Source organism: Eleginops maclovinus, chromosome 13 (assembly GCF_036324505.1).
Source record: "Eleginops maclovinus isolate JMC-PN-2008 ecotype Puerto Natales chromosome 13, JC_Emac_rtc_rv5, whole genome shotgun sequence".
Lineage (NCBI taxonomy): Eukaryota > Metazoa > Chordata > Actinopteri > Perciformes > Eleginopidae > Eleginops > Eleginops maclovinus.
In genome coordinates, this window is record NC_086361.1 from 4,521,680 (window position 1) to 4,541,253 (window position 19,574).

Genomic DNA, 19,574 nt, shown 5'->3' on the forward strand with positions numbered 1-19,574 from the left:
GGTGTGTTTGGGATCATTGTCATGCTGAAAGACCCAGCCACGCTTCATCTTCAGTGCCCTTGCTGATGGAAGGAGGTTTTCACTCAAAATCTCACGATACATGGCCCCATTCATTCTTTCCTTTACACGGATCAGTCGTCCTGGTCCCTTTGCAGAAAAACAGCCCCAAAGCTTGATGTTTCCACCCCCATGCTTCACAGTAGGTATGGTGTTCTTTGGATGCAACTCTGCATTCTTTCTCCTCCAAACACGACGAGTTGAGTTTTTACCAATAAGTTCTATTTTGGTTTCATCTGACCATATGACATTCTCCCAATCCTCTTCTGGATCATCCAAATGCCCTCTAGCAAACTTCAGATGGGCCTGGACATGTACTGGCTTAAGCAGGGGGACACGTCTGGAACTGCAGGATTTAAGTCGCTGGCGGCGTAGTGTGTTACTGATGGTAGCCTCTGTTACTTTGGTCCCAGCTCTCTGCAGGTCATTCACTAGGTCCCCCCGTGTGGTTCTGGGATTTTTGCTCACCGTTCCTGTGATCATTTTGACCCCACGGGGCGAGATCTTGCGTGGAGCCCCAGATCGAGGGAGATTAACAGTGGTCTTGTATGTCTTCCATTTTCTAATAATTGCTCCCACAGTTGATTTCTTCACACCAAGCTGCTTACCTATTGCAGATTCAGTTTTCCCAGCCTGGTGCAGGTCTACAATTTTGTCTCTGGTCTCCTTTGACAGCTCTTTGGTCTTGGCCATAGTGGAGTTTGGAGTATGACTGTTTGAGGTTGTGGACAGGTTTCTTTTATACTGATAACGAGTTCAAAAAGGTGCCATTAATACAGGTAACGAGTGGAGGACAGAGGAGCCTCTTAAAGAAGAAGTTACAGGTCTGTGAGAGCCAGAAATCTTGCGTGTTTGTAGGTGACCAAATACTTATTGTACCGAGGAATTTACCAATTAATTCTTTAAAAATCCTACAATGTGATTTCCTGGATTTTATTTTCTCATTCTGCCTCTCATAGTTGAGGTATACCTATGATAAAAATTACAGGCCTCTCATCTTTTTAAATGGGAGAACTTGCACAATTGGTGGCTGACTAAATACTTTTTTGCCCCACTGTACATGCTCATGAAAGTACAGACATTACAGGCTACTATAAAATAAAAATAACAACTCTTTAAATATTTTGCGTTGCAAATTAAACTATCAATGAATTAAACGTCACTTACCAATATCAGACTGTGTTGGGGGAGATTAGCATCACTCTGTGCCTTCCTCAGTTCTTTCCTCTTAATCCAGCTGAGGTTGAATGTGTTGACCAAACTTTTACAGAGTCCTATGGCACGCGCTGTCCGATCTTTGTCGCTGTCTAGACCATGGGACACAGCAAGATGGAGGTTGTGGACAAAGCAATTGAGCCATGGCCAGCCAAGATTCCTTATTGCAGCAACAATGTTAGCACCATTGTCTGTAGTGATGCAGACTAGTTTGTGCTCATCCAGTCCCCAGTCTGCTAAAGCAGACTTCAGGTTTTCTCCAAGGGTGTCAGCAGTATGGTCATCTGGGACATATCTGGTCTCTAAACACTTGGAGTGCAGGGTCCAGTCAGCAGTTATATAGTGAATGGTCAAGCTCATATATGGGGTCATGTTTGAACTTGACCACATATCCGTAGTAGCAGAGTAAAATGGTATGTCTTTGATCTGCTTTATTATGCCTTCTTTGACGTTGTTGTAAAGTTGTGGAACTGCCGTTGATATGTACGTTCTCCCAGGTAATTGATATTGGCTGTCAAAAGTTTGAAGCATTTTTTGAAACGCCGTTTTTTTGACTGTATTAAATGGCTGCATCTCTTTGGCAATGTAGTGAACTACACCGTCTGTCAGTGCGCACCATTTTGCACTGTCCTGTTTATATTTTGTTTTTGCAACTAAATGCCCCAGTGAGTGTGGTCTGTCGGGAAGACGGAGCTGTAGATGTCGTTTTTTTTCCCAGCTGGGAAAACTGCATCGGGTGATGTTTTACATGCATATACATGTTCGTAGTATTGCTGGTTTTAGTTGCGACTGTTTTTCGACAAATGCGACATACCGTCTCGTTCATGTATAGTGGTTCACCACGGTCATTGGGTTTGAATCCGAAGTGCTCCCATACTGCAGCTGTCACGTTTCGGCTTCGAAACCAATTCAATCTTTTATTTATTTCTTTGTTTATTACTCCAATCACGACTCGCGTTTTCTCTGGCTGCTCCTAACGGGCCCTCTTGCTGCACTGTGGTACACCCGCCTCCATACACGCAAACAAAAAAAGAGTGACTGACAAGAGGGTTCACGTGAGAGATGCAAGGAAAACAAACAAGCATGCAAATGAATTATCGAAATTATCAAGGCCGGCCAAATTATTAAGCGCATTTTTATTAATCGTACGATTAATTGATTTATCGATTATCCTGACAGGCCTAGCTGTTTCCTGTGTGTGTGCATGCTGTTTCCTGTGTTTGCGTGCTGTTTCCTGTGTGCGTGCTGTTTCCTGTGTGCGTGCATGCTGTTTCCTGTGTGCGTGCTGTTTCCTGTGTGCGTGCTGTTTCCTGTGTGCGTGCTGTTTCCTCTGTGCGTGCTGTTTCCTCTGTGCGTGCTGTTTCCTCTGTGCGTGCTGTTTCCTCTGTGCGTGCTGTTTCCTGTGTGCGTGCTGTTTCCTCTGTGCGTGCTGTTTCCTGTGTGTGCGTGCTGTTTCCTGTGTGTGCGTGCTGTTTCCTGTGTTGCGTGCTGTTTCCTGTGTGCGTGCTGTTTCCTGTGTGCGTGCTGTTTCCTGTGTGCGTGCTGTTTCCTGTGTGCGTGCTGTTTCCTGTGTGCGTGCTGTTTCCTGTGTGCGTGCTGTTTCCTGTGTGCAAAAATGTATCAAAGCAATTGCATCTGAAAGACTTTTAGGAAATGTTGTAGTTTCATGCTTTACCAGCTTCCTGAAGGCAGTTATATTACTTATTTGAAAATCAGGATTTTATACTGATAATACATCCCAGTTGGTTCTGTTCTTTCCCATTTTATGGCCTTGTTTGTAGCTCTGGCCAATCTTATCTGTATACTAGTTTGAGTTATTAACTAGCATCGGACTTTTGTGTATTAAGATGCGTCCCCCCCAGAAAACCTCCCAGCAGGGGCAGCCCTCCCAACCAGTGTGGCCCTCCCCCCCAGAGCCGGGGACCAGGACGAGGTTGGACGCAGGAACTCTGTAGGCAAATCCAAAGGGAAGGGCAAGAGGCCGGACAGCTCCCCGCCTGCTGACACCGACCTGGAGGTAACACACTTTACTCGCATAAACATTGAGGGCTTATTCCCCTGTCTCTAGCCTGGCAGCATTTACAGTTTAGGCTAAGCTACACCCAGGAAACAGCATGCACACACAGGAAGTGATTAGTATGATTTATTCAATTAAAACGTGGAATAAATAAACAATAAAAAATTCTGACAAAGAAAGTAGCGGTGTAATGATATACCAGCGTTAGCATAGTTATAATGATATCTTGTTTTTAATATGAGTGCTGCACGACTTGGAGAAAAAGACATGTACTATATATGTTGACTGAATTTGCAATTGTGATTCATGAGTTGCGATTATATTAAATAAATGATAATGGTGTGCTTTCTATTTTTATTTTTTTATACATTTTTTAAGAGCATCTGTTATAAACCAAGATTTTATTAAGTCTGTAGAATAGGCCTGGAATTTTCTGCAGCACCACACTACTTTATTCAGAATCATATTTTAACGTATTTTGCAAACACAAACCGCTTTCTGTGGGTGTTTTGAGACTCCCCTGACGCTGATCCGATTCGTACTTGTAATTTTTTCCGTCTATAGTGGATCAGATCTATCCTCCATTCTAAGCCAATCACATGAGCGCACCCCCACGAGGGTATGATTTCTTGCGTTCGTGACGTAGCACTTCATATACACATTTTGCGCTGTCCGGAGCTGACAGGTCAACTTCAACATGGCGTCTAGCACAACTTAGTGATAAGTGTCTCTGCGTCAGACCTGGCGCCAGGATAAAATGACTGAGGGGGGTATTATTTATTTTTTTCTTCAGAAAATAAAGTAAATTAATGTACCCATGCAAAAAGACTGAACAATTAGAACATACGGTTTCAACATTTAAAACATTTATTAACAAAATCACAAAAAATAAATCACAGAAACCTAGAACAGCACAGTGCTGAATACAGTATTGAATAATCAACGTCAATGTAAATGTGTCAAAGCGGCAGAAAGCAGAATTCATACAGTTAAGTGGGACAGTGAAGTGCTGTCAGGTATGTGTGTGGGCGATCAGGAAAAGAAAGAGCGAGCGGCGCGTGCAAGTTTACCGAGCAGATGAATAGAAACAGAACGACGCTAGTAAATATATATTTATTAGTCCTTTTACTTTGTAAGTTAAGGACAGTGTCAAGAAAAATTAAGGCCCCTTAGAATTGAGGGAAGTAATAATATATAGTTATTTAATAGTTGTGACAGATTTTGTACTTTTTGATGGATGTATGAGGATCAAACTGAGGGGGCAAATAATTCAACTGAGGGGGCTTTCCTTTTGCCCCCTCGTGGCGCCGGTCTGCTCTGCGTGAATGATTAAATATGTTTTAGGTATGAATTATACCTAAATTATCACTTACACTTGTGCTAGACGCCATGTTGAAGTTGACCTGTCAGCTCCGGACAGCGCAAAATGTGTATAGGATTCGCTACGTCACAAACGCAAGAAATCATACCCTCGTAGGGGCGCGCTCATGTGATTGGCTTAGAATGGAGGATACATCTCATTGGCTATAGATGGAAAAACGTACAAGTAGGAATCGTGTGACCGTCAGGGGAGTCTCAAAACCCCCACACACAAATGCACAGAAAGCAGTTTGTGTTTCCAAGTTCAGCGGTTTGACACAGAAAACAAATATGTGGATCAAAAATACACATGTAAAACTTCTTTCTTTATTTGGATTTTATTTACATGTTTGTGAAACGGAACACATGTGTGCATTGAAAATACAAGTGTGAATGCTTCTGTGCTGTATTATGAGACTGATCTGACCCCATATATGACGGCCAAAATGCTAGGTGTAATTAAACTACAGTAATATTTTTCTCTGCTCTTCTTCAGCGCATTTTTCTGTGGGATCTGGATGAGACCATTATTATATTCCACTCACTGCTCACCGGCTCCTTCGCACAGAAGTTTGGCAAGGTTTGTGTCAGTCAAAAAACTAAGCCATACAAAGAAAAGGTTTTTTTGTATAAAGTATTTATTGTGTGTTTACTGTATGTGTTTTCAGGACCCAGCCACAGTACTGAACCTGGGCCTGCAGATGGAGGAGCTGATCTTTGAGCTGGCAGACACCCACCTCTTCTTCAACGACCTTGAGGTACAGTCTGATACGGTCATGGTGGTGCAGCCGTGGAAGACAAAGAGTCAAACTTTTTTCTGTTGCAAAATAAGATGCTTTAGAAAATGACCCTATCTTCCCTATTCTACTTCTGACCAGTGTAATTAAATCATATATTACATTTCCTGATCTCCTTTTAAGATCCCTGAATTCTAGAGAAATTCATGCAGAGAGGTTATTTTAAAAGGGTTGGGTGCACATGGACTGTCAATCAGAAGATATTACAGTACTACAGATGTATATTTCAGAGTTTCATTCATATCAAACATTTTAGATTTTCTGCAAACATTCTTTTAGTTTTTTCATGCTAGACTATGCTGCACCAACACTAATGTTATTATACTTTAGTATAATTAGAATCTAGTGTTGTCTGCATAGAGTTGAAGATTTAAAAAGTCGCCATCACTTGAAAAAGATGGATTTCTGTTTTTTATTTTGTTTTTTTTTATGCAGAAAATGTTTTTGACTTGTCAAATATTCTGCTATAATTCCTATTGGTGTTTAGTATTTTAAAAGCAACATAAAGTATGTCAACAGACGTTTAAAGCTCAATACAAAACCTTAATAAAAGCTTTGAATTTAATTTAAGACGTAAGTAAAGCGATAATAATCGTTTGAAATCCTCCCAAGCGTATAAATTCATATTATGACTTTTCCAACTGCATGTCCTTTTGTAATGTTTTTGTAAAAGGGAATAAAAGGTTTGGTTGAAAAGAACATGATATTGCAATTTGTGAAAAAAATATAAAAATACATTTTCTCATTTTATAAGGAATGTGATCAGGTCCATGTGGAGGATGTTGCCTCTGATGACAACGGACAGGAGCTGAGGTGTGTTATCCTCTAACTGCATATATCACACACATATTAGCCTTATTTCACACGCATGAGTTGGAGGCAGATTATTTTCCCTTCATCAAAACAAATCACATGTGTTTCTTATTACTACAGTACCTACAACTTCTTGACGGATGGCTTTAACGGTGCCAGTGGAGGGGGTGCGTCAGGAGGCACCACGGGGGTCCAGGGGGGCGTGGAGTGGATGAGGAAACTGGCTTTCCGCTACCGCCGGCTAAAAGAGATCTATAATAACTATAAAGGGAATGTTGGAGGTGGGTTTGAATCGATAATACAATTTATTGTATGTGCATCTATCTGCAATATGCAGATAGATAAACCTGATAGGGAACTCCAAAAATAAATATAATGTTTGAAATATTACAGAAATGTCATCCTAACATTTAGGAAGTGCATTATTGCAGGCATCTTTAAACAGTTATAAGTGGTTAATGTAAGCATTTCCTGAACCGCTGGTAGTAATATCTACATCTTGTAGTATTGAGCTTCATTCTTTCCGCTTGGTGTGCTGCAGGCCTGTTGAGTCCGATGAAGAGGGAGCTGCTCCTCCGGCTGCAGAGTGAGATCGAGACCGTTACAGACGCCTGGCTCAGCACGGCGCTCAAGTCTCTGCTGCTCATCCAGTCCAGGTCAGAAAATAAAACTGAAAGGTCACACTCAGCGGCACAATGCAGTAAATTGTTTCTTAGGTTCTGGTCATAAGATTAGGTAGATTTGACATTACAATTAAACAACTTTTTCAGTAACCCAAATAACTTGTTTTAAATGATTGATTCAGAAAGTAATGGATTCCAAGATAATATTTTAAAAGAAAAAAAATATATATAAACTCTTCCATGTATAGATAGATAAACTTATTGATGCCAAATCAGGAGTGATGAGGCTTTTTTAAATCTTTGTTTATACATTGTGTGTGACGATCCACCAGGGGGAAGTGTATGAATGTGTTGGTCACCACCACTCAGCTGGTGCCAGCCCTGGCGAAGGTGCTGCTGTACGGCCTGGGAGACGTCTTCCCTATCGAGAACATCTACAGTGCCACTAAAATAGGTACTATGTACAGTGTTTTCTTCTTTACTGTGACAGAGGAGAAAAGTGAAGATTGTAACAAATGACTTTTCTTTCCTGCAGGTAAAGAGAGTTGCTTTGAGAGGATTGTCTCTCGCTTCGGAAAGAAAGTGACGTACGTGGTGATAGGTGACGGTCGAGATGAGGAGTTTGCAGCAAAGCAGGTATGTCTCCTTACCCCTGTCTTCCTTTGTGTTTGTCATGTGCTCAGAAAGTTTGTCAAATACAAATACAGTGGCTGCAAGTCTAGCTTTTTGTGTTAAGAAAAATACACTGAGATAAACACGATGGAATTAGTTTGCCACAAACGTAAAAAAGATTACGATTTTTTTTTTAAATCCTAACTCAATAAATCATATGCTAATTATAACCCTTCTGACCAGATGTCTAATAGGATAAAGTGATAACATTTTGGACATACATGGTTATCAACTGTTGCTTTACTGGTTAGAGGAGCCATAGTTCCAGTTTGAAGTCTGTTTCTTGCTTCTTTATGTGAAACCTTACATACTGCTTTCTTCTCCGGGAGAATGGGACTGTTCCTAGAAAATGATCGGATAACAACTAGGGATGCACCGATTGAAGAAATGTTGGCCAATGCCGATGTTTAGAATAACAATTATACCGATGCCGATGGCTGATGTTTTACTAGGTAAACTGTAATAGTAGCATAATGCTGACTAAGGCAGTCTATCCCTTATGAGAGAGAGTGGGGGATACGTGTGTGCATGTGTACCGCGAGACAGGTTGAGTGGCAGAGCGAGCCATAGTACGTTCCTGTAAGTTAACGGGAGTAGCAGCAAGTATAACAAAGTCACAAAAATAAACAACAGTCTCCCAACAACATTGAAAGGAGCTGCCTCCAACCCCGAACCCCCACCCTTCCCTGACTTCATATATGGTTCGTCAGATTTAAAAACAACAACGCTAACGCGACTTCTCCCGGTCACGTAGCAAAACATCAACATCGGCGACTGCCATCGGTGATGTCACCTTATTTACCGATGTGCCGATGGTGGTAAATGGGGCTAACATCGGCCGATGGCGATGTCTCGCCGATGTATCGGTGCATCCCTAGTAACAACAAATATCCTTGAAATCCAGTCTGAATATCAGGCAAGTGTTTTACTAACAGCTAGTCCTCTGACCATCATTTCCTTGTCTCCCTGTCTGCAGCACAACATGCCTTTCTGGCGGATCTCCACTCACGGCGACCTTGTGTCCCTGCACCAAGCGCTGGAGCTGGACTTCTTGTAAAGGAGGCAGCGTGTGAATGTCGCACACTAAAAGGAAAATGTAGTCGTCATCCTGTCGGTCTGTGGAGTGACGTTACGTGAGAAACCCCTCCACAAACTCTAATTAGATACTCTACCCTGACTGGATGACTCACTGTGTGATGTGTGATGGTAACGTACTGAGGCAGACTTTGGGTCGGAGCGGACAATGAGACAGACTGGATGCTGATTTAAGGTGCCTCAGGCCCAGCACTCCCTCCTCTACGGCAGCTAACCTCACCACGGCTGAAACTGGCACTGATCTGGACACAGAAGGGAAGACATCCATTTTTTTACCCTGCTTTGGTCACATCTACTTTTTAGATGTCAACATTTTTAATCTCCTAGAAAATCCAAAGGGTATTTTTTGTTTGTCGGCGTTCTTTTATGTTGTTGTAGTTTTCTCATTTAGTCTGTGTTATTAAGAATGATATCAAAGCAGTTAAAAAAAATCTCTTCTGGGTTATTTTGCACTCATTCAAAGACTTGAAATCATCTTTTTGCCGAAGTTAATGGCAGAATCAGATAATCCCAAGAATGTGGCCATTCAAATATTTAAAACGAGGAACTTGATGAGGTTTCCGTCCAAACCACAAGTCAGCTGTCCGGCGTCTTCATTCTTCACCTAACTGTGGTTTCGTCTTTTTACACACAGTGTGTGTGACCTGAGGGCAGTGAGCACGCTGGGAATCAAGAGACACCGCTGGTCACACTGACAAAGCTGAACTGGCCTCTTCGTAACACTCGGTAACATAATGGTAAAGGGAAGTTGGAAGAGCAGGAATCTACAAACAAACAAAAAGAAATCACATTTCTTTCTGGAAGGACTCTACTGTAGTCAGTAGACAAAAATTACATCTCCCCAGTAGTAGTCATCATAGTATTAGTAAGAAAATGAACGGGTTCTTGAGCATAAAAATACAGTTGCAGATAAAAGAAAATTCTATTAACTAGTCGTTGCAGCTCATATTGTCGAAGTATAAGGATTGAGCAGTTAGAATGCAAAACAGGAAATGACATAGGCCTAATAGATTAGATGTCACAAAATGTTTTTCCAAGGTAATCACCCAGACTGATTTAAACTGTTCTCCAGCTCCTTCATTTCCTTTAGGCATTGCATTGAAGGTGCAAAATGTCCAAAATTGACTCTTTGAGTATACTTAATTTTCTCTTTATAGGTTTAGTCTTCTTAAGCTCTATAAACCATTGAAAATTGCTCTTTACCTTTAAAAAAGGCTTTGAAAGAAAGTTACTTATAGGGCTGTTATAGGGATTTTATTCTTTTATTAATATATATAAAGCCGGGTGTTGGTTTTCCTCAGGGAACCATCCTGGGTATCCTTGCAATCCCATTAAGGGTCTTACTTCTGTCAAATAGGTGTTTCAAAGTGTTCGGTTTAAAATGGCACCATACTTATTAGATTTAAAATAAAGGGAGGACTTGGAGATTGGACAGCTTAATCAGGATAGTGTGACATTTAACAAACACTCTAAATCATGTTTTCTGTACGGTGAGCGTTTTGAAGTCTAGGCAGGGAATTTCGGAGGGATCTCTCCGTGGTTGGATTACAGATCTGTCCTCAGAGTCCTGTTTGAAGTTAACATTCACCGAGCTCAGGTATCACTGTAGCCTGTTTGGTTTTGCTCCTGATCCTTCTCGCTGTCTTTTACCTTCAAAGCGAGACTCTTATCGGCAAGTTACTGTCACATCAACACATCTTTATCAAGTTTGCATATCATGGAAATGAATTAGCATTTTCTTTTGTCTACTCTCTGTTAATTTGTTTTAAAGGGAAAGTTTGCCACATTTTTATGTGGATTACAATTCAGCTTCAACAGAAGTAATAAATTCATCAGTGCGTGCTACCTGACTGTGAAAGCTGAGATTACCTTCTCACAGGCTTTAGTCAGCTACTCACTGAAAATGTATCCTAATCCATTACCTCATCTGCACTCATCATTTCAGGCGTAACTAGTTTGCATATAGCGAAATGACTTGGAAGTTCTTTGTTACGTCTGTGTCAGCCGTGACCGGAATCATCAGGTTTCTGGATTCTCCTCCTGTGTATCTTTCGCTCTGAGTTTTGTGAACATTTCAGCAAAGCTATTAGGGAATTTCTTCAAATTTGGCAGAAAGGTAAACTTGGACTCATGGATGAACTGGTCATAATGTGGTGGTCCGCTTCGCTGTGAACACACAACACATGTTCTTGTGTATAACTCACGATTCAGTTACACAATTTAACTCAGAACAGTTTTAGCAAGTAATTAAACGTCATCTAGCGCAAACTAGGGGAAATGAAAACTGAAAGTATCCTTTGAACTTCATTCTATTAATCACTTACTGAGGAGCTTAACTTGCCTGCCCATACTTTCCAGCATGCAGGTCGAGAGCTGCAGCAGCAGCAGGAAGCATTAGACAAAAGGTCTCTAGTTTACTAAACGGAATTTAAGCTACAGTTTATAAATCGACAGCAGCACTGAGATAATCCGTCCCGCTCTCAGCCTCTGACTCAGATAACGCATAGTGAAGAGTATCATAATTACTGAAGAGGTTGAATTTGAAACAAAAGTAAAGCATCTCACCCCATGAAGAGAGCAGGATACATGCTTTAAGACCATTTGGTTAAACCCAGGGGAAAAATGATTTGTTAGTCAGTAGAATAAAATGATATCACTCTGCCATGCTGTCAGGTTGCTACTAAAGCAGATTGCTTTGTTACAAATCAATGCCAAAATGATCATTTACCAAAAATGTAAATTGCATGATTCTGTTTCCAAAGAAAAAACCTTTTGCTCAGTTTTTCAAATTACATTTCATTCAGATAACATTGATGGTATGTATTAGTTAGTTCACAAAAAAATATAGCTGCAAAATGAAAAATCTGCAGATCATTTTCTTTTGTACTCGATTACTACTAATCAATATCTATTTTGTTCATAATTTTTGGTTTGCAATTCCTGCTTTGCAAATTAAGAAATGTGCTGTTTTTCTTTGACTCATATGATTGTAAAGTAAAAATATTTTGCTTTTCTTATATTAATCCTTCAATCCAAAGCCAAACAATATTTTTTTAAAAAGGCAAATGGCAAATGTTCACAGCAACCCCAGTGAATTCTAAATCAGGAAGTGGTTTTTTGGTACTTCTGCTTTAAAAATTCATGTAATTGTCAAAATAGTTTGCAAACAAATCATTCATCTTTCCTTGGGAGATTTTAGTTGTCAGACATCTGAAAACCCCTGAATCACGTGTACTGCTTTAATTTTCCGTATTGTAACCCACACACGATGATGAACGTGCAATACATTTTTTGCTCATTAACCATATTTAAGGGATTCTCATTTTGAGGAAAACCCGGAGGGTCCGTATGAGATTACAACTGAACAATACTGAGCCTGAAGAAGATTTCTTATTTACTCTCATGCAGCTTGACCGTTAAGAATGTGTATTTTTGTCTGTCTTGTGTGTTTCTGTGAATGTTTATTGTGCCTTTACCCATCATCTGTATGCATAAACTCAAAGGGAAATATGTACGACTTTTATTTGATACATTTATAACTGCATTGTTCTATTTATCCAAAGTGTTATCTTACTTTTTTTTTAACTCAAGTGTTTTGATTTGTCCTTTCTGCACTGTATTTGAAAGTCTTCTTTCTAGAAAACTATAATATCCATTTTTGGGGAGAAAAGGTTTATTTCTGTCACTCATTGTTTAAGGAAAAACAATTTAAGTGAAGGGCCAAAATGGTTTCCTTGCTTGCTGTAAATTCCACAAATGTTTCCAGGAAAAACAATCTCAATTGAATCTGTTTTTTAATATATTTTCATGTCTGTATCCTTTAAAAGGGAGATTCATTAATTTTGTTGCTGTGATGCCCACCATCGCTTAGACAATCATCTATAGAACATGGGATTTTTTATTGCAGATAACTGAAGTGAAAATATTTGTTCTCGGTCCTGACACAATTGCGAACATTAAGAACCCAATTAGATTATTTTTTCCTGCTCGTTGAAAGTGTTTTCTGTTTATTTCTCTACTTTGTCTGCATGTCATGTTTTTGAAGTATTGTTAAAGGGGGCTATATTATTCTGAATCCTCTTTCTCTTTTCAATGCCAAATGCTGTTATTATCTTTCATTGTGTGTTTTGTGTTTGTCTTTTCAACATGTATTTCATCTCATCTTCGAGAACGTGTGAGGTCACATGGGGTTATGTAGAGAGCCTGACTGTGATCCTGTAAACTGATCATCATAATCATGCAAAATGAATTACCATAATCACTATTTCCCCCACATTAGGTGAGGAGACCCCGACAGTGCTGTATGGTTTTCCTGTGTACACTCAATACAGTGTAAATAAACTTTAAACAGTTTCAGACACAAGTTTCTGTTTATTTTCAATATATCATATGCAATGACATAAACATCTGTACATACCTAGTAGCATTGTATTGTTTCAGAAAACAAGAATGAATTGAATACTAACTATGAACAAAATTACTGAATGGTATAACATTAAATTACAGTAGATAAACTCCTGACTATAAATATTATCAAGAATATTGTATGATTTTATAAAAATATCAAAGCTTTACACTTTGAACAGTAAGAAATTGTCCTTCTTTATGCACCAGTTGTTTTATTTTTAGCATGGTCTGCAAAGTATTTTTTTCCTTTGCAAACATAGTGACATCATTATGTTTGGAACTACTATTGGCTAGCGCTCCAACACATTGTATGGGACAGTATGAGAGAAATAAAGAGCTTTTTAACTTTAAAGTATGGAAATGTCACAGTAGAGGCACAAACAAATATGAATCTGAAAGCGAGGACAATATGGCTCCTTTAAAGTTGAGCAACCCTCCCACCTACAATACTCTCCATACAGTCACTTATTAGGGGAATACTGTTTTGCACAAAGAGGAAACATTGAAATAGTAATAACTAGAAATGCACTCGTAGAGCACAGTCCTCTCAAAATGTATTAAATATAAGACATATTTGTGTTAATGCCCATGTCCTTTGGATTAACTTCAAAACATAATGCTCTCATCCATATCCCATGCTCACACTTCCACCAACTATGGTGAAAATCAGTTTCGAGCAGCTTTAAGTGCTTTGGTGCCTAGCAGAATCAGTCTACAGTGTAGAATGTGCTTACAGGAAAACAGCAGTCGAGGTTAAACCCATGAGGTTGAATTTGAAGATTATCAGGAAGCAGGTCCTTCTATCCCTCACAACCCCATGATGGTCAAGCCTGCATGACTCAGTCTCAACTCCATGTCTGGTGGAGGTCAGATGATGCAGGTCAGGAGTAGAAGTTCTCAGCCAACATCCTCATTCTTTTATTGCAACGCTTGATTTCGGGGACTGGTTGGGCTGGCTTGCTGCGATCATCAGCATAAAAACATCTAGTCATAGTGTCGTCATCCATGTCCTTGTCCCCATCTTTTGATGCTGGAGTCGGCATATCTACCACATCTTCAACAGAAGAAAACCTTAGATGCTGTTCCTGGGATCTTTTAGTGTCTTCACCTTTCAACTGTTCTTTAGACAGGTTTGGATGGAAGCACCAATAATATATCATTTTTAAAAAGAGACCAAGGATGTAGACTGCAACAACACTGACCGCAGCGACTACAGCATAGAGCTGGGCAACTTTAGAAGAAGGTGGATCCGTGATCTTCTTCCAGCACCACACACTGCAGAGGAGGGAAATGTCCAATAGCATGTACCCGTGGTAAACCATAGTCTTGTACCTCGTCCTCCCTTTCAACGCATTAAACCAGTCAAAATACCAAATTAGGCCGACGGTTGCTCGGTAAAGCCACTCTCCACAGGTGCTACTCATGAATGGTTCGGTCTTGGATCGCCAGAAGAAGAAGAATAGTACTAGCCAGGAGCACAGGAAGTGGGTGAAGATGAAGCATGGCAGCACGGAGGCGAAGAGGGCGAGGGCGGTGAGGCGAGAGGAGAGGAGGAGCAGGTTCCACAGGAAGTATACCACTGATGAGATCACATGCTGCTTCTGCTTTTCGAGCAGGAAGGAGCGCATGGAGCGGTGGTACATGGTCACACTAAGAGCAATGGCTGCCATTGAACCGACCGCCTTCAACACTGTTGGGAAGGAAAGAAGTCCATCATCAGAAATGCTTTAACTGACTGTAAATCAACATGTTTCCTCTAGGTAAAAAATACTTCCATATAAAGCTGGGCAGGGCAGTTAAGTTTTGGGAATATGGAAATAGGGAATGGGAATGTCACATCATCAACAGCAACGCACTGACTTAAGCTGTACTGCTAGCAAAACTTTTTCACTTTAAACCTTTCAAACATGCTTGGTAGGCACTGTTGTTTCATGTGCTTTCACAGCCAATCCCATTAGCAGAAAAAAAAAGGATATCGACAATTTCTTATTTTCCAACATGGAAACTTTACCAGGGAGACGTAGCAAAGAGGAGCAAGAGATGCTAAATGTGTTGGCAGTCAGCCATGAGCTGACGGTTCACTGCTAGTGTCAAAAAGGTTTGCTGAACTACTGTTAAAAAACCACCACACAGGGAATATGATTTAAATCAGGAAATATCGCAGTATACATACATTCATACATTACATTACATTGCATTTAATTGAAGCTTTTCTTAGTAGATTATTATACGCAAGTCTTTGTTAGCATCCAACTAGCAGAACATTAGCCATCTTACTGGATAATTGTATAGTTGTTATTGAGCCTGTAGATCAACATGTCCTGTGTGGTTAACTTAACATGGGCCTTTAAAGATTTAAGGTGTAGCACTCACTCCTAAAACCAGAGATGTGGTTTCAGTAACGATGATCGTTCCATTCTTCTTTTAATTCAAAAGAACAGATGTCATTAGTTAACTTTTGTTTGGTAAATGTACGCTCCTCTGCCTCTGTAAAGACCTTTTCTCTGTTTGTGTGTACTTTATATATTATGATTGCAAAACAGCCAAAGTAATAAAAAACCTCAGTAAATGTCTGAAGCTTCTATGTGTTATAAATGTGTTGGTTGCAAACATATGACTAAATTAAACTACTGCCATCGTCATGACAAGATTAGCTGTCTTTAGCTTAGTGCTGGTGATGCGCAGCCACGTGACCGTGATGAAGTTTGGTCATAGCATAATGGTAGCTTTTTACTTCTGATGATTGCATTTACAGTTCAAGAATTCTAGAAGTGATGTTGATATGTGGAGATTATCCTGCTGAACAAAACATGAAAGTATCATCAACGTCTGTTAGCCACAGATCTTTTTTTTTTTTTTAATTCAAGGGAGAAATTCCACTGCTTTTCAGTGAGGAACCTTCCGATGCTAACTCCCAAGTGAAACTACAAAGATACAACATCAAAATTGACATGTTTCTCAAAAGTTGAGTTGATAAGAAGGGAATTATTCATTTAGGTACAAAAGATTGTGCTTAGTTATGTTCCACCACTGCATTTGGCTGACCCTTTGAAGAGAGGAGGTTTTCAGTTTGGAGAGTGTCAAAATATAAGTGAGAAATACTGTTTTTTTTTAAACACACATTTGCATTTTAAATTCAATAAATCTTGAACCTAACACTGTGCACCTGTGAAATGGTGGAGATTCCCTTGCTGCAGCATGATGGTGATCATGAGGACAAGTTGAGGTGCGCTCTCCCAAAACGTCTCAAAGAACCGCAGCATGCTCAGGTCATGGGCCATGTACACTGTGAAGCCCTCTGAATCATTGAATTGCGAGCAGTGGCCGCAAAAAAACATCTCCAGCACACCTGCTTGCCTGAAAAGATGAAAGTGTGAGATATAGAACACAGTTATAAACCATTGCACTGACAATATGTTAAACTCAATTAACGGTTGTATTTCATTCATAGTCAAATTCTGTATATTCTTACTAATGAATAAGCTTTTAATTAAACAATTAATGATGCTACTGTCTGTTAGCTTAACACATTAATAATCTGAATCTGCAAAGTAACTAGTAACTTATTTATTCAAAGAAGGTAGAGAAAACAGGGATTTTAGCCTTTGTAAACCATTTACATGCACAAAACATAACAGACTACAAGGATAGGGACAACCCAAAAAACACACCTGGGCCCCTTTAAGAACACAGGTAAGTTGTTCTTAAAATGAGTTTCAAGACTTGACTTTTGACTTCTTTGTTGGTGTTAGGAACAAGGTGCTCAAGCATTAAAAAGGAACCACCCAAAAAAATAAACTGTTTAAGTGCTTTTAAATTAAATCATATTTGCTACTGTAGCTACTGTACACACGGACAACTGAATTACTCATGTTTGTAATATGTAATGTGACATATTCAGAGGTGATAAAGCAATGTAATTGCTTGAGTAAATCATAGCAGGATGGTTCTCCAAAGATCCCACTCAATACTAAAGTATGCTAAAGTAACACATCGTTGGCAGTGGGTTAAAGTGCGGGACTAGTGTTCTAGTCACACTGCATTTCCTGTAAATGAAATCTTTCCAATGAATAGGCGAGGTTGGAGATGTCAGGGAGGTATGCAAACAGAAACCCCAACCTTTCCAGCGGTGTAAAATATTCTTTACCAGAGTTGGGTGTAACTCTGTTACAAAAGTTACAAAAGTAACGCAGTTACAGTAATGTATTACTTTTTGCTGTAACACAGTAATATAACGCATTACTACGGAAATTTGGGTAATATAATACCCGTTACAATTCTCAGTAACGCAGTTACAACACATTTAAACCCGAGATGATGTGGTGTTTTGTTTCTAAGAATTCACAAACATCGAGAGACATTCCGACACCAGAGGAATAATTGTGCGGGTAGAATAGTAACTCAGTAAGTCTGTTTACTGTTGGTTAAGAGGGCTGCAGAAAGAGATTCACAATGAAGAGCTGCAGGCTCACGATTGAGAGCTGTTTGCTCGGAGAAAATAAAAGAAAGAGACAGGAGAGCGCGCAGGCCGAAGCAACAGAGGGTAACTTTCTCTGGGTCTGCTGATGGAACCCCGAGAAGTTGAGAGACTCGTGGCAGAGTGTTGAAGATATGCAGCCTCTGTCCTCTGTGGAATCGCCGGCTTTTAGAAAGCTTGTCAGCCAAATCCCCGTTATCACACCAATGACCAGGTGAGCTAACGTTGCCACACAGACTCGCTCATATACAGCAGGTTACAGGGCCGTGCAGAGGCTCCACTAACATGTTGTTAATAACACACAGAGACGTCATGTTATCACATATTATTCAGCCCACTTAAACGGAGCATGAGTTTAATTTCAGCATACTGCTGATATAGCTTTAATTAATGAGCTGCAATAAAATACATTTTAGCATTTAAAGCCATACTTTAGCTGTTATTTTGGTGAAAGTAACTCAAAGTAACGCAAAAGTAGTGTAACGCATTACATTTCAGAGACAGTAATAATGTAATGTAATTAGTACTTTAAAAAGACAGTAATAAGCAATATGTACTGTATTACATTTTGGAAGTAACTTCCCCATCACTGTTCTTTAATAATACCAGACTGTAGAAATAGGCTACTCAATTTCAAGTACAAGTACTGCATCAATAATGGTACTCAAGCAGAAACTATATTAGTAAAATAAGGAAAATGTACTTAAAGTATCAGGAGTAACATTACTCCTTGCACTAAAAAACTAATATAGCACCAGAAAAAACTTAGAGACCACTCCAAAATGTTTCTTAATCTTTATCTCTACATGTATGGCAGCCATTCCAGTGTCTGTTGGATTTCAACACAGAGAAATGTGTCAGTAGTTTATAGAATACTATAATAAAAAAATGTAACTCAAAGACATGTCTATAAAGAATAAAACAAGAGAAAATTATAATGCTGAAGTGGTCTCAATTTTTCCGCGGTTTTATATATAAATATTTTAAACAAAAGCAGAAAATATTGACATTTAAGAAGCTGGAACTTTGAAATATTGTTGAACAAAAAACGTCTTTGCTAAATAATTTTCTGTCACCAACTCATAGTTTTAGTTACTTGAATAATTTATAAAGGTGGATGGTTTAATCTATACCAAATAATTATATTTTAAAAGGTGTTCCTTTGTATGGTGTGTCCCAATCCGAAAGTAAATAGGTAATAAATCTGTTGAATAAATGTAGGGTAGTAAACTACTAAATACACTGCCAAAACTGATAAGAGTAGAGTAGTATACAATAGAAAATACTCAGGTAAAGTGCAAGTACCTTAAATGTGTAGTTAAGTACTTCAGTAAAGTTGGTTAACAACAGAAGCAAATAGAGCTGAGGCACTTTTAAACACACCCGTTAGTGTTAGTGTTATAAACGTATGGGTTACACAACCTGAAGTAGATTCCCAGCTGGAACACATGAAGCAGTTTGATCTGGCGGCGGCTGAAGCATTTCTGCACCTTTGTCTGGTTCTTCAACTTCTCCTTAGGATCCCTCTCAGATTCCTCGTATCTGTACCAAAGCCAGCTGAAAGCCTGGACGAGAAAGGAGGAGACCACGAGCAGCAGGATCAGTACGGAGAGGCTCACATAAGACTCTTCCTGGTAGAAATTCACCACGGCCCATATATCTAACACTATGTCCACCAAAAAGAACACCAGGCTTAAACAAGTGAGGGTTGTATCCTGGGGGGAGTACCTGAATTTACCCATAGTGACTGAACGCTAAAGCTCACATAACTAGAGCAGCTGCCACCCTCAGACAACTTGTCTGACAACTGAAAGTAAGGAGCGAAGGTTCAGTGTTCAGTCAAACGCCCTGTGACCTCGCCCACAGGGTTGCGTAATACCATTTTAAAGGCATACTGTAGTTATTGAAGCATGGCCGCTTCACAAACATAAAGCTCATAGTGAACGCTAGCACTTATCACATCTTTAGTAGCCTACTCCTAAATGCACTGAACATTAAAAGGTCCCCTTTATACTACATGTGTCCCTGGTGTGTAAGTAGAC

General features: G+C 39.7%; 2 protein-coding genes across 5 annotated transcripts in view; one reads left to right on the forward strand and one right to left on the reverse strand.

Annotated features, from left to right (window-relative positions):
• Positions 1–13,011, forward strand: part of eya3 (EYA transcriptional coactivator and phosphatase 3) — a 25,727-nt gene extending 12,716 nt beyond the window's left edge. For all 4 annotated transcript variants that reach the window (XM_063898668.1, XM_063898671.1, XM_063898669.1 and 1 more), the window contains 9 exons: positions 3,120–3,289; positions 5,145–5,228; positions 5,317–5,406; positions 6,200–6,258; positions 6,379–6,539; positions 6,800–6,914; positions 7,214–7,335; positions 7,417–7,517; positions 8,530–13,011. In XM_063898668.1, coding sequence (XP_063754738.1) covers positions 3,120–3,289; positions 5,145–5,228; positions 5,317–5,406; positions 6,200–6,258; positions 6,379–6,539; positions 6,800–6,914; positions 7,214–7,335; positions 7,417–7,517; positions 8,530–8,610 — 983 coding nt within the window. In that variant the 3' untranslated portion in view covers positions 8,611–13,011. The remainder of the gene's footprint in view (positions 1–3,119; positions 3,290–5,144; positions 5,229–5,316; positions 5,407–6,199; positions 6,259–6,378; positions 6,540–6,799; positions 6,915–7,213; positions 7,336–7,416; positions 7,518–8,529) is intronic.
• On the reverse strand, positions 13,000–19,350 carry LOC134874604 (XK-related protein 8-like). Its single transcript, XM_063898672.1, has 3 exons — positions 18,955–19,350; positions 16,222–16,412; positions 13,000–14,745 (listed from the first exon to the last, which is right to left on the reverse strand). The coding sequence occupies exons 1-3, from the start codon at positions 19,272–19,274 to the stop codon at positions 13,937–13,939; spliced, it is 1,320 nt and encodes a 439-aa protein (XP_063754742.1). The 5' UTR covers positions 19,275–19,350; the 3' UTR covers positions 13,000–13,936.
• Positions 19,351–19,574: the final 224 nt, after the last annotated feature.